Consider the following 12,992-nt stretch of genomic DNA (forward strand, 5'->3'; position numbering starts at 1 on the left):
AAGAAAGGGAGAGAGAGAGAGAGAGAGAGAGAGAGAGAGAGAGAGACCGGGAGAAGTGAAAATGTGTAGCTAATTCAAAACCAGATCCGAAGCATTTGAAAAACATCGTAAAATCATATTTATGATTTTTTTTATTACGTCAGAATGCGGTGGTACTTCATAACCGACTACGCCATAGTTCATGTTTGTATATGTCTTTCATTTGTGCCAAGGGGACCTCGTTGGTAGGACCCCACCCTATGTTAATGGTGTGGGTTGGAAGAGAGGGTAGAGCACAATCCGTTATATAAAGCTAATCGCACACATTCACGTATAAAATCACCGTTGCGGAAATACCTTGGAGTCAGGGGTGAGACATACTATATTTTTTTCATTGGAATATACACGCGCACGCGCGCGCGCGCAAACAGAATGACTTACTGGAATCATTAAGTTCCATATAATACTGCAGCAAAGAAGCAGAAAGACAAAAATAAATAAATAAAAACTAAGTAATTGCATCTGGCTCTCTTCCTGAATTATTATTATTTACGAGTTATTCAGTGCTCATTTGATTGTTTTTGGGTTTGAATCATTTTATTTTACTCACTCTGTTGAAACGGTTAGGCTTCGTCTATTGCTTCATTTTCGCGACACTAAATTTATGCTACATAAGACTTGTCATCAGAGTGGGTATTAGTCACATAGTTCTGACCACAGAGACCTAGCATCTGTGGCCTTACAGTAGACACTGGATGCCCTTCTTCGGTTCAATATGGAAGAACTGTGGTAGCATCAAAAAAAAAAACAAAAACAAAAAGAAGAGTCCACAGGTTCATTTCATTAATTCAGCGCATTTCATCTTTCACTCTTCTCTTCTTCGGCTCAGATAACTTTAATGGGACCAAGAAACCACTCTCGCATCCTTCTGTAAAGTAAAAGTCCATAAACTACTTTTTTGTTTGTTTTTTTTCCCCCGACTAGTAAAAAGCTATTTTTTTAACATGGGTGGGGGGGGGGACCCCACACATTAAAAATAGTGCATTTGAGACATCAGAAATAACTGTGGAAACAGGACAGGACAGTTAGCATCCACAGCAGTAGGTCCTTGGATGTCACTGAGCTTGCCAGATTAATTCCTGTAACCAAATCCCAAAGTGACACAGTTGATCCTCTTCCAACAGCAAACACCTCTGAGTCTGTAGAGTGTAGAGTGGCTGACTTCTGCCAAAATGCTATGGTAGACTACTTAAACATGCGATGGTGGACTACTTAACAAGGCGATGGCGCAGTGACCGAGAGCGTGGGCTGACTCGTTTGTTCAGGGAAAATTTCTATGGCCGCCTACGTTCTGTGGAAGAAGAACAAAAAAAAAAAAAAGAAAAAAGAAAGACAGGAAAAAACCCCCCCACAACAAACAATTATGAATCATGTCCAGCTTAGCATGTTTGTACAGTGTGAACATTTGTTTGTTAGCTATTCAGCTAATTTGTTTCTCAGGTTACTAATCTGCAAATCACCTCGTCTGTGGGGAGGCCTTTTCTTCTGCTGTGTTACTCTATACCACTTACTCTCCTCCTACTGCCCTTCTTTGCTGGGGGAAAAAAAAAAAAAAAAAGGAAAAAAGAAATCCCACCGTTGCCATGTCAACACGTCAACGCTGTTCATCGCGCAAGTCTTCATTCAGCCTATTCAGTTCACACCTTTCTTTGTCAACAAGTGGAAAGTCACATGGTCAAAAAACAAGTCAACTCCCGGTAAATACAATCGAAGACTGATAAGACACATTCATTCATTCGTAATGAAAGCATCTGTCATCTGCTATTTAACAACAAATGTAGGTACTAAATTTTTTATTATTATGATGCTTCAATGTACAGCCAACCATAAAGATGTTATAAATTATGCAAGGATGTTATAAAATGTTACACCTGCACAGCTTTCAGGAAGTCCCCGAAGGGGGAATGTCAGTGACTCTGTACTGAACACCTTCTTTCTCTGCTACACACACATATGCAAATAAACACACACACACACACACACACACACATACATTCAGTACATTTTGTCACTACATTTGAGCCATACTTTTACAGTGTTGATCATTCGCCATTATTGACAAATGTTTTCACCCATTTTCCACTTTTTGATACGCAGCGAATGACGTTTGATGCGAAAGATCCACGTTTTCTAAGACTAGTTTTTTGAGCGAGAGAGTACTAGCCAATCATGTGACAGCCTGTTCTGTGGGTTGTGATAGTTAAGTACATTATGTAAATTTGGATCTGCTGCATATGCACATGTATGTACACACACACACAAACACACACACAGACACACACACACACACACTGTCTCTCTCTCTCTCTCACACACACGCACACACACACTCACTCACTCACTCACTCTCACACACACACAAACTCGCACACTCACTCTCTCTCTCTCTCTCACACACACACACACACACACACACACACACACACACACAAGCCCTAGCTATGGTGGACAATGCTGTCGATGCTCTGCTGAATTTCCTCCATCTTCTTCAACACCTGGTTCACTTTCACCTCGTCAAACTCCAAACACACAAACTCAGAGTCCTGAGGAAGAGAGAGGGAGAGAAGCAGAAAAAGATCAGAGACACACACATATCGTTTTCTATACAGAGTTACAGCACCTGGAATTGTTTTTCGTCTGTCTGTCTGTCTATCCATCCATGAATCCATCCATCTATTTATGTATACATCTGTCTATCTATCTATCGATCTGCCTGCCTGCCTGCCTGTCTGTCTGTCTGTCTGTCTGTCTATTCACTTATTTAGACATATAACAAAATAAAGAAAGAAAGAAAAACATCATAAGCCCCTCAAACCTCGAGACCTGGTTTTATTTTTGAGCGTGAACCTTTCACTGACATTTACAAAAGGCACTCAATCTTATTCTGGCAGCTCCGAGTCGGACGCATGCAATACCACTGATAGCTGAGTGTGGAATGTGAGGGGGGGGGGGTTAAAAAAAAAAAAAATTCAATAACGGTAAACGGCAATGGATCACTTCACTGACTCACAGACAGGCTCCGTGGGTATTAAACAGATAACGTGTCCAAAACAGACGCTGTGAACAAAAAATTCCTATGATCCCCCGTATTCAATTTCCCTGTAATTCTGATCCCGCTGTGGTTGGGAAGCAAGGAGACAGCTGAAAATAAACACCACTCACTATAATGCAATTATTACATCATTCACACAGTTGAGATCATTTTTTTTTGTTTGCTGTTATTTGTGTGTCCAAAGATCTTCGGACAACTTTTTCCCTCAAACGTTAACAAGAAATAATCAGCCACAAATCATTCAACTCGTTTCAACGCCAAATGTCGGCGTTGTTACTGAACACACCCTTCACGTCTCTCGTTTAACAGTGAAAAACCGATCTCATCACCTAAACATTCGTCAACCACCGACCATGTAATGATAAGAAACCTGGGATCCGAGCGTAGCCCTACTCTGTGAGCTCATGCCTAGATTCTTAACCCACTAATTCGTTCAGTGGGCTTACTGACTGAAAAATAATGGCCTTAGGACTTACGCTAAAAGGCTTTGAGGCATTAAGTGGACAGAGATTAAAAAGATGACAAGCCATCTCTTTAGAAAGTCAACAAGTTCAAATTACAAAGTCATTAAGAGGAGGGAGGGATGGAAAGAGAGAAGGAGAGGGAGAGAGGGAGAGAGAGAGAGAGAGAGAGAGGTGCAAAACAAAACAAGAACAAAAAACAAAACAAAACAAACCCCAAAACAAAAACAACCCCTTCAAGGTTGGTATGTCAACTTCAGGTGGGAGGGGAAAAAAATCCCAAACATTTCCTCTGAACAGGTGTTAAAAAGAATAAAGGTCTGTTTGATGAACAAAAAAAAACAAAATTCAAGAGAAGAACTTTGTGAGGGGATGAATGGAGAATGATGTTTGAAGCAGCAGAGTACCAAACAGTAATGTTTGTGTTTGCAAAACACAACAGGTGGACAAACAAGCTCGGTCTCTTGGAAAGCCAGGACTGTAAAGCTAACCTTATAACCTAGATCTTTATACTGAACACAGCGCTCTTCACTGTCCTGCTACTAACATAAATACACAACAAACAAGTAAACAAAACAAGTGAACAAACGGCAGAGCTTACTGCTAAATATTCTAGCATTTCTCTGTAGCTATGGTCACGTGTGCATTCACCGAGTTCACCATGTCCTCTGATGTGATCGCAAACTGGAAATACAAATTTCATTCCATTCTTTGCAAATCCCAGATACTGGCCTTCCTGTGTTCGAACATCAGGACAACCCAACTGTTTGCCATTATTCTTGTGTCTTGTGCTCCCCCCCCCCAGCGCCCTCCCACCCCCTCCCCCTCGTCTCATCCCGCTGAATTCAATCAATACATTTCTGTTTATATTACGCAGAACGAAGAAAACAGTTTGTATCGTTGTAGAAAATTTGGAGAGCTCCCAAAGAAACCATCAATCTGAAGCTAATGGGTGCTAATGTTGTTATTGTGTTTTGAGCTTCCTGTAATGGAGCCTGGGCTGAATCGGCGAGCGCAGCCAAGAGGACAAACAAATGACTGGAAAAAGGGCGGGGTGGGGGGTGGGGCGCTTCGCCCGAATAACCGAACGGCTGGAAGGAGAGATGGACGCTGAGACAGAAACGCTGTGTTTTATCAGAGTCTCCTGCCAGTTCGAATTGTTGATTTATCTTTTTTTTTTTTTTTTTTTGGCGTGGGGTGGGAAGTTGGACATGCGTCATGGTTAGATGAGGCTTTTACTTGATTAAGCTTATTACACAATCTCTGTAATGTCTGATCCCGTGTACCAGGATGGAGAGGCAACTTGCAACTGAGCTTATGTACCAAAACAAGCAAAGACGGAGAGGGATGATCTGATTTACACTAATGGGATCTAAGCCTGATACACCCACAATTAGTGTGTGCCAAAGGAGATATGGATATCTTCTGATACATGCATGATTCTAACACTCACTATCTCTCTCTGTATGTGTGTATATGTGCATGTAGACAGAGAGAGAGAGACAGAGAGACAGACAGACACAGACACGCACACACACACACACACACACACACACACAGTTCCATCAGTGGGTATTTTTATAACAACTACATATGCGCAATCGAGCACTGCATGTTGATAATTATGAATATTAGGCATTATTCACAGCGGTGGAGGATTTAAACGTAACAAACAGAAATCACACATGAAGACACATGTCTAATGTAAAATGGCCTCCAAAACTTGCTAATGTAACGCGTTTTATAAACAAACAGAGAGCGGCAGATCACTGACGCTAATCCATAAGTCCTTGTGTGTAGTGTACACATGACCAGGAATGCCCACTGCTTTGTAGACAGTAACATGGCCAATGGTTAACAAGCATCAGGGTGGAGCCACAGATGGAAAAGCAAAAAGAGAGAGAAAAAAAAAACTGTATAGGCTGGAAATGTTGGACTTGCTGGTAATGTTGGTAAGCAGTGTGTGTGTGTGTGTGTGTGGGCTCACTCAGAATTACAAATGAGACATGCAAACTTCAGACAAGTTGATCTCGGTGTCTAGACACTGAAAACAGGGCCAACTGTCACTCTGTTTAGGGTAAATCCTTAAAATCTCTCAGACGAAACAATAGTGCTGAACTGAACTGAAACTGACATTCAAAAAAAAAAGAAAAAAAAAAAAAGAAGAATTTTGTAAATGATCTGAGAAGTCTGTCCCTTTGACCTGGGTTTTTACTTATTATGTTTATCTAAGGGCATGACACCTTAGGTACGAGAGGAGATAAGGAATGAATATGAATCATTGGGCTTGCATCACTCTTTCCAATAACATTTAATCAGGAGGGGAAAAACAAACATACTCCCCTCTCATTAAACTCTGCTCTTACTCAACTGTCTTTAACAGTGAGAGCAGACAGCACATTCCTTAACTAATCTCTGCTTCTATGGCAGGTACATCATTCTCTGATGGGCAAAGTACACATTCTCACTCAGAAAGTAGGACACCACAGTGTGTGTGTGTGTGTGTGTGTGTGTGTGTAAAGAAAAGCAGTTGAAACAGGATGGGCTGGAAAATCATTCATGGCTTACTTAATCAATGGAGAATCTGCCTGTGCCCCCCCCCCCCCCCCCCCCCCCTCCCAAAAAAAAAGAGAGAAAGAGAGAGACAAAAGGCAAGGTGAAAACAAACCACTACACCCCTGCCACTACTGAGAGAGTCAAAGAGTTTCTACCTTCCTACTATACCAGAACTACTACTACACCACTTACAATACACTACCATGTTCTGACTGTCCTCGTGTATGTATATTACTACAGGTGAGCGAGTGTTTGCTCACACACACCATCTACATGACATTCAGATAAGAGCAGTAAGTTATATAGACAATATAGACTTCTGAATAATACTATAACTATACTATACTTCATTTTACTGGTGTTTGTTTTCTGTAAGCTTGACGTTTGTTTTCAAATCAGACGCTTGCACTGACATTCCTGCTAAGTGATTTAAAGCCAGTCATGCATTGCACAACACTCACGGTACTCACAGCTATTACGAAATGGCAAATTAAGAAATATCGATATAACAAAGAACAAACAAACAAACAAACAGCAACAAAAAAACCCCAGATAAAACAAAAAAAAATACCCTAACTGCACATTTTCTAAAACGTCTGGGTTTTTCTTTGTTTGTTTGGGGTTTTTTTGAGAGATAATTTTATGTCTGCTGTAGGGCTGCTTATTTATGGAGCATCTAATAACCAATTTAAACACTCAACATGCATTCAAATCATTGTGTTACTTTTATCATCTCAAACCTTCTATTTTAACTGTGTTATTTCCCAGAAACTTCAGGGGTTTCAGATATCAGTGGTTTCCAGCTGAACGCTGAGTATGAGGGGAAAGGGAAACTGGTGCCTCCGTGTTCCACTGAAGAAAAGGGGCTGGTATTATTGAGTCTTAAAGAGGGCGGTGCCGTGGCTTAAGCCCTGTGGTGGAAATTGCCCAAATGGTGTTCCTTGTGCCACTGCCATTTGCCTGACAGAATAAAACGGCAGATAAGAGCTTGTGGGTATGGCCTTTTATCAGTGTTGCCCAAACCAAAGTGTCATGGCAGGACAGCTTGGTACAGCCCTTCGTCGTAATACCGTTTATCTAAACTACAGGTCTTCATATCACTCGTGCGACGCAATTCCTTTTCAAACATTCATCGCGTGATTATATCAACTGTGTGTGTATTACACAGGCAGAATGTATTATGTATACTCATGTGCATCAGACGTGTATAAACACAGGCTGACCAAAGGAGCTGGAGAAGGCCAGCTCCGAAACAGCTACAGGAATTAAAATGAATGACACAGCAACAGCAACTCCAAATTGGTTTTGGGAAGGACATTGTGTATTACGAAATATTCTCTGAAGCTGGCATAAGAACAACCCCAGGAATTCTGGGAAGGGAGATTAACATCCACTGCCAACACGATGTCGGAATGCTAATTTTCAGTTGACATTTTGCGTGCCAACACATAACCGTGGATGAGTTTAAAAAAAAAAAAAAAAAAGAAAAAAGAAAAAAGAAAGAAACCTGTCAAGGTTTCCTCTTTCACGTAAACATCATATCCTGCGTGCTCTGTATGTAAGGATATGATACGACGGTGATACAATGATTCAGAACCAAACAGGAACTGTCAGTGACCACTGCTGCACTGTGACACACCCCAAGGATTTCCCCCCCACAAGCCGCAGTGGAAAATGTCACAAGCCTGGGGCCAGAGGAGTCAAACCATTTAATGCACCTGTATAGTGTGTGAGAGTACCTCAATCGAGTAAGCCATTCAGGACTCTTGTCCTACGGCCCCTTAAATACAAAAAGAGAATACAGGACCAACAGAACTCAGGCTGAGAAAACAAGACTTAGGAGTGATCTTTATGTTCAGAGCTGTGATTTTTACATTTGACTTTGTGGTGCTGATCTTGTGAAGTCCAACACGTATTATGGGGGCTTATGGACCCACTTGTAGTCCGCTCTCTTATTCTCCCTTGACATTCTTGCATGTGGATCTAGTATGGTACTCAACTTAGTCCAGGTTCAGACTATGCACTTTCAGCTCCGATTTTCCAATTTTTGATATGGGAGACAAAAAATCCCAGCCAGAGCCAAATCTCTGCTTGTGCCAGTCACCGACGGTCGTTAAGCCTGAGTCGCGTTCTGACCTAGTCTTTGAGCCGTCCCAGATGCCCCGACATTTTCGTGTCTGAAATTACTGGCACAAAATCGGAGCTGGTCTTGTGGTCTACGACAAGACCCTGGAACGGCAATGAGCAACAGCCAATCAGAACGCAAGAGGAAGCCAGGAGGATGAGGCGGTAGCAGCTACAAAACGTCGTCATGGCATCACGTCTTGCGTGTTCTGTCTGGGGATCCCTCCCAGGGGACAGATCTTGTAATTTGTGAACGCTTTTGTCTGCGCTCAGTTGTGTAGTGCGTGCGCCACAATGTCGACAAGACATCAGACTACAAGAAAGAATGCTGTGTAAATGGAGAGGTTCCGTGATTTCAGAATTTTTAAAGTGGTGTAGTCTGAACCTGGATTTAGCGGTGACACTTATACAGACAGCTCCTTCATGGCTACATGCCTGGTTTGTATTCTGTGCCTGTCTAGGGATGTCGCTTTGGATTAAAGCATCTGCTAAATGAATAAATGTAAATGTAACACAACATGTTAACGATACACATCTCGGATTCCTGGATATTCTCTGAATGAGATTTTTTGGAAAAGGCAGTTTCTCTAACCTCTCCCGTCCTCCCCAACTCCAGCTCCACCAGAGCCAAGGGGGTGTTGGAGGACTCTCCTTTACTGCTGGAGGTCTGGAGGTCCACCCGCCAACTTAGGCCCCTGAGGCTGGGCTCCCAGCGGCTCTGACCCAGCAAGCTCTCCCTGACCCTGGCCCGGTGGGTCTTCCAGAACCGCGAGAGAGCCGCCGCCTGGTCCGAAGTCACCCCGCCACCTCCCTGCTTGCGTGTCTGAGCCGTGAGGTAAGCCTCCAGCTGAGTCTGATCCATATCTGCAGAAGCGATAGACTGAGAGAAAAGAGAGAGAGGGGAATGTGGAGAAGAAGAGATGGGTTGAGAGGCAGAGACAGAGTAAGAAAGAGTTCATTACAACTTCATATTCTTCGAAATGGCCACAGAGTAAGGTCATCAGATTAATCAGTACATCGACAAGTATTAGTTAATAATAAATGATAATGACTGATGTGGTCAAAGTATGCTTAGAAGTCATGATTAGAGTTGGCAGGTTCATTTTCCATCAATAAAAGCTGCAGGCTAATGCTCCGAATTCAAGCAGGTTTGTGACTTACACCCTTGAAAAGCAAGGATCCAAATAAGACCACGTCACACTGCACAGGATATCAATGATTACAAACAAAATCGCTAAGTCGTTCTTATTTAGCAGAGCATCTCCATTCCCAAAATAAACTTAACTTCAAAACAGCCGACCTTGGAGTGGAGCACTATTACAATTTAGCAATGCGGACAAACCGCTGCCATCTACTGGTCAAAATTGATCATCACAATTTCTTTAGCTCAATCTTGTCAAATGAACACAAACTGCATAAAATAGTCTTACAAAAACGTACAGTAGCTAGTCTTCGTGTAGTGTCTTTACATGTAGAATACTTTATTCAGTAAAACTGTCTCAAATTAAGAGCAGAATTACCGACCTAAAATATTATTGAAACCCACCGTTATGTTCTCCGACAAAGCTAATATTATAATCAGTTCCTGCATATTACAGCGAGCATAAACACAATATGTTATTGTTTAACGATATCAGAATACGGAAATCTGAATAACAAAGAATACACATGTTAAAATTGTGTGTATGACAAAGTAGCTACGATGCAAAATAATAAAGAATCGTTGTATACTAATGAAACAGTATGTCTTTCAAAAAGACATTCATAATCCCAGTTTCTTGTTTACAGAGACTAACGTGACCGCCTCGTCAACACGTTTTATTTCTTCACGCATACAACTGACTGAACCACCCCAAAATAAAAACTTGCATGTAGTCGGTCGTAGTGGTTAGCTACAGGCTAAAATACCTTTAATAATCCTCTCATCTTTTCATGTAAAGCCTGAAACTCCTCTTGCGACAAGTCGGGGTAAAGCTCATTTTTCAGTAAATCCTCCGTAATGTCTGTGTTGCCATAATATACTTTTTGTGCAATTCCATTCAATAGACCATTTAGTGACTTTAGAGATTCTGCGTCCGCCATATTCTGTTTGTAGGAAGATCACGTTACTCCAGTCATGTGCAAAAAGGGTAGTTACGTTTTTCATCGAACGTAAACCGTAACCATCTCTGATTGGACAAGACGCAGAACACTTGTACCGCGAGCCATTCAAAATTACAGTCGTTGGACGACGAAGTAAAAAGAATATCAAGTAGTGCACGCTCACGCGGTCATACAGACGCAAGAACAAGAAGTGTTACTTTGCTGATCCCCATGGGGAATTTCATCCTCTCCATTTAACCCAACTTATACACACACTAGGAGCCGTGAGTACACACACACGCGCAACCTCCCACCCCCCAAACCTTCAACAAAAACCACAATGTGTGCCAAAAGATACACGCCGTGTGCTCATTAAAAATGTTTTATTTTAATTATTTTAACAGTGATAATGCTGCGGAAGTTACAGAATATTTCATTTGTCAAGAGCAGAAATCTAAGCCCTCCGGAAAAATAATTGTGAAATGATTGGCCTGGCCTTGTTCAGAGTTCAGTTTCATTTTACATCTGCATTATTTTTATTACCGGTGTCATGGTTGGTTGGTATAGAACATGGTGGTGCTTGTTTTTCATGTTGTAGGATTTGAACCATTTGATTCTTTAACATTTTCATGGTTTGGTGGTACATCAGTGACTGTATGTAGATACTGGCCACAAAATACACTCCATTTCTGTTTAAAAGACATTTTATTTAACTTTAAATGTATTATATATGCAGACACTGGCCATAGATTAAAGAAAGTTACATAGTATGTCTCCTTTGTGGAGAATACAACACATACCAACCTCAGTTATCAGCAACACAGAACACACATCATTCAAGCTCACTGCTGGATTTGGCATAAAAGCAATAGTCTCACAGCTCCTCCACTCTGTTTTCACTGCTGCAACAAGACACACAAAAGAAAACATACAATTTCATCTGGGCCTGAGCCACACAGCATGCAGTAGCACACAGAAATGAAATCAAAACAGACAAGAAATGTTAACGACCCTTCAAGACAGTTCATTTAATATCAAGGTAAAAAAAACAAAACAAAACAAAAAGCAACAACAACAACAACAAAAGCAACAACAACAACAACAACAACAAAACCCTTAAGGACAATTTAAAACCTACCACTTAAAATTTTGGCCATATGCCTCATCGAGAGTGAGTGGAGAGACATTTTTTGATATGTGGGCATTTACAACACTAATATGTTGCAGGTTTAAAAAAATAATACAAATAAAAGAATTTAAATTCGTTACTGCTGAGCCTCCTTTTCAACCTCTGTCTTAAGAGACCTTTCCCTTTCCACTTTTTAAAACAACCTAGAGACGGTTTGGTGGTCTAACACAAGTATACTCCACCCTAACATCCATTTAGTGATCAGATGAGTCACTCCAGTTTAAACCAGTAGTACATGCTGATTTACAGAGTGGTTAGACGGGAATTAAGAGGCAGGGTTAGTGGAGAGCTGTAGAGGCTTCATTTACTGTCTCTTAGTTAAAGAATAAATTTTAGTGAATTCAAAGAAAATCTGGTCCAGGTGCCAGATGAGAGTTTTGCATTTTATTGGGTACAGTACATGCCGATGTGAAACCGATCTGTGAAACTCTTGTGTGTTTCGTTGTGAGTGGAGAACCACTTAACCACATAACTAACCACTTAGTTAACTGACCACGTGCAGAATAGAACTTTGCAGAAACTCCAAATTTCTCTCCTAAACATTTTTTTTTATCTATAGGCACAGAAATTGCAATTACTATTATACTGCAGCATTAGATCAAGGGCTGCCCGACACATAAGCGAACCAAGTGCCTGCTTAGGGCCCCTGTCGCCACCAGAGGGCCCCCAAGAGCGCTCAAAAAGTCCCACAAGAGAGCTTGAAATGTTTTATTATCATTTTTATATGTGATATATTATATTATGTCAATGGTTAAAAAAGCGTAATATTATGTTAGCGGGCTAGCTAGCTAATACTACTGGTTTAATCAATTCCCGCTGCCTGTCAGAGCTGATGTTACGTTCATGTGCATGGGCACTGTAACGGACATTAACGGCATTTAGATGCAAGCACAGTCAGTCCGACTAACGTTAGGTTACAGTCCTCTCCTCTGCCTCTCCTCTCTCCTCTTATGCACGTCGCAAACTTTTTACACCAAAAGCAATTAAAGTGGTTAACATGTTAACAGTAAATGTATTGTCTGCTGTTTATTTTGTTACCTTTCAGTACATCACGTTCAGTATGCTGCTTAGTATCACTTTGAATATTAAAGTGCAAATTAACACCAGACCATTCTTGTGAGTTCTGTACCTTTTAAGATTAAAAACCTAAGAAGGGTAAAAACATGCCAGACTGACACTGGTGTGATGTAAGCAACACAGTTACAACTAATAAAATTGATAATGGGTGTGTTAGATTTACAGTAGGTGTCTGAATGATCAAGCATTGACAATAGTCAGTAGTATTGGCGGCGGTCGGGGGCCCCTAAATCCAATTCTGCTCAGGGCTCCATAAAGGCTTGGGCCTTGATGAAGATCTGTATTTCGGCAATGATACAGAATCCATATTACTGCTGCCAAATTTCGTTACTGCTGCCAAGCTACAAAGAAGTGCGGAGGTGTAGTTTTAGGCAGGTGTGGCCTGGGACATGTGTATGCATGCAGCAGTACA

General features: G+C 41.3%; 1 protein-coding gene across 1 annotated transcript; it reads right to left on the minus strand.

Annotated features, from left to right (window-relative positions):
• Positions 1 to 2,436: 2,436 nt before the first annotated feature.
• On the minus strand, positions 2,437 to 10,314 carry commd1 (copper metabolism (Murr1) domain containing 1). Its single transcript, XM_030780754.1, has 3 exons — positions 10,141 to 10,314; positions 8,825 to 9,112; positions 2,437 to 2,582 (listed from the first exon to the last, which is right to left on the minus strand). Exons 1-3 carry the CDS (start codon positions 10,312 to 10,314, stop codon positions 2,475 to 2,477), a joined length of 570 nt encoding a protein of 189 aa, XP_030636614.1. The 3' UTR covers positions 2,437 to 2,474.
• Between the last annotated feature and the right edge of the window lie 2,678 nt (positions 10,315 to 12,992).

Source organism: Chanos chanos, chromosome 7 (genome assembly GCF_902362185.1).
Source record: "Chanos chanos chromosome 7, fChaCha1.1, whole genome shotgun sequence".
In the NCBI taxonomy this organism is placed as follows: domain Eukaryota; kingdom Metazoa; phylum Chordata; class Actinopteri; order Gonorynchiformes; family Chanidae; genus Chanos; species Chanos chanos.

Excerpts from the sequence above, each read along its gene's own strand:
- commd1 (XM_030780754.1), bottom strand. The coding sequence starts at position 10,314 with ATGGCGGACGCAGAATCTCTAAAGTCACTAAATGGTCTATTGAATGGA. Across the intron at positions 9,113-10,140 it reads AGATGAGAGGATTATTAAAG|TCTATCGCTTCTGCAGATAT; the intron begins GTATTTTAGCCT and ends CTTTTCTCTCAG. Across the intron at positions 2,583-8,824 it reads AGTTGGGGAGGACGGGAGAG|GACTCTGAGTTTGTGTGTTT; the intron begins GTTAGAGAAACT and ends TCTCTTCCTCAG.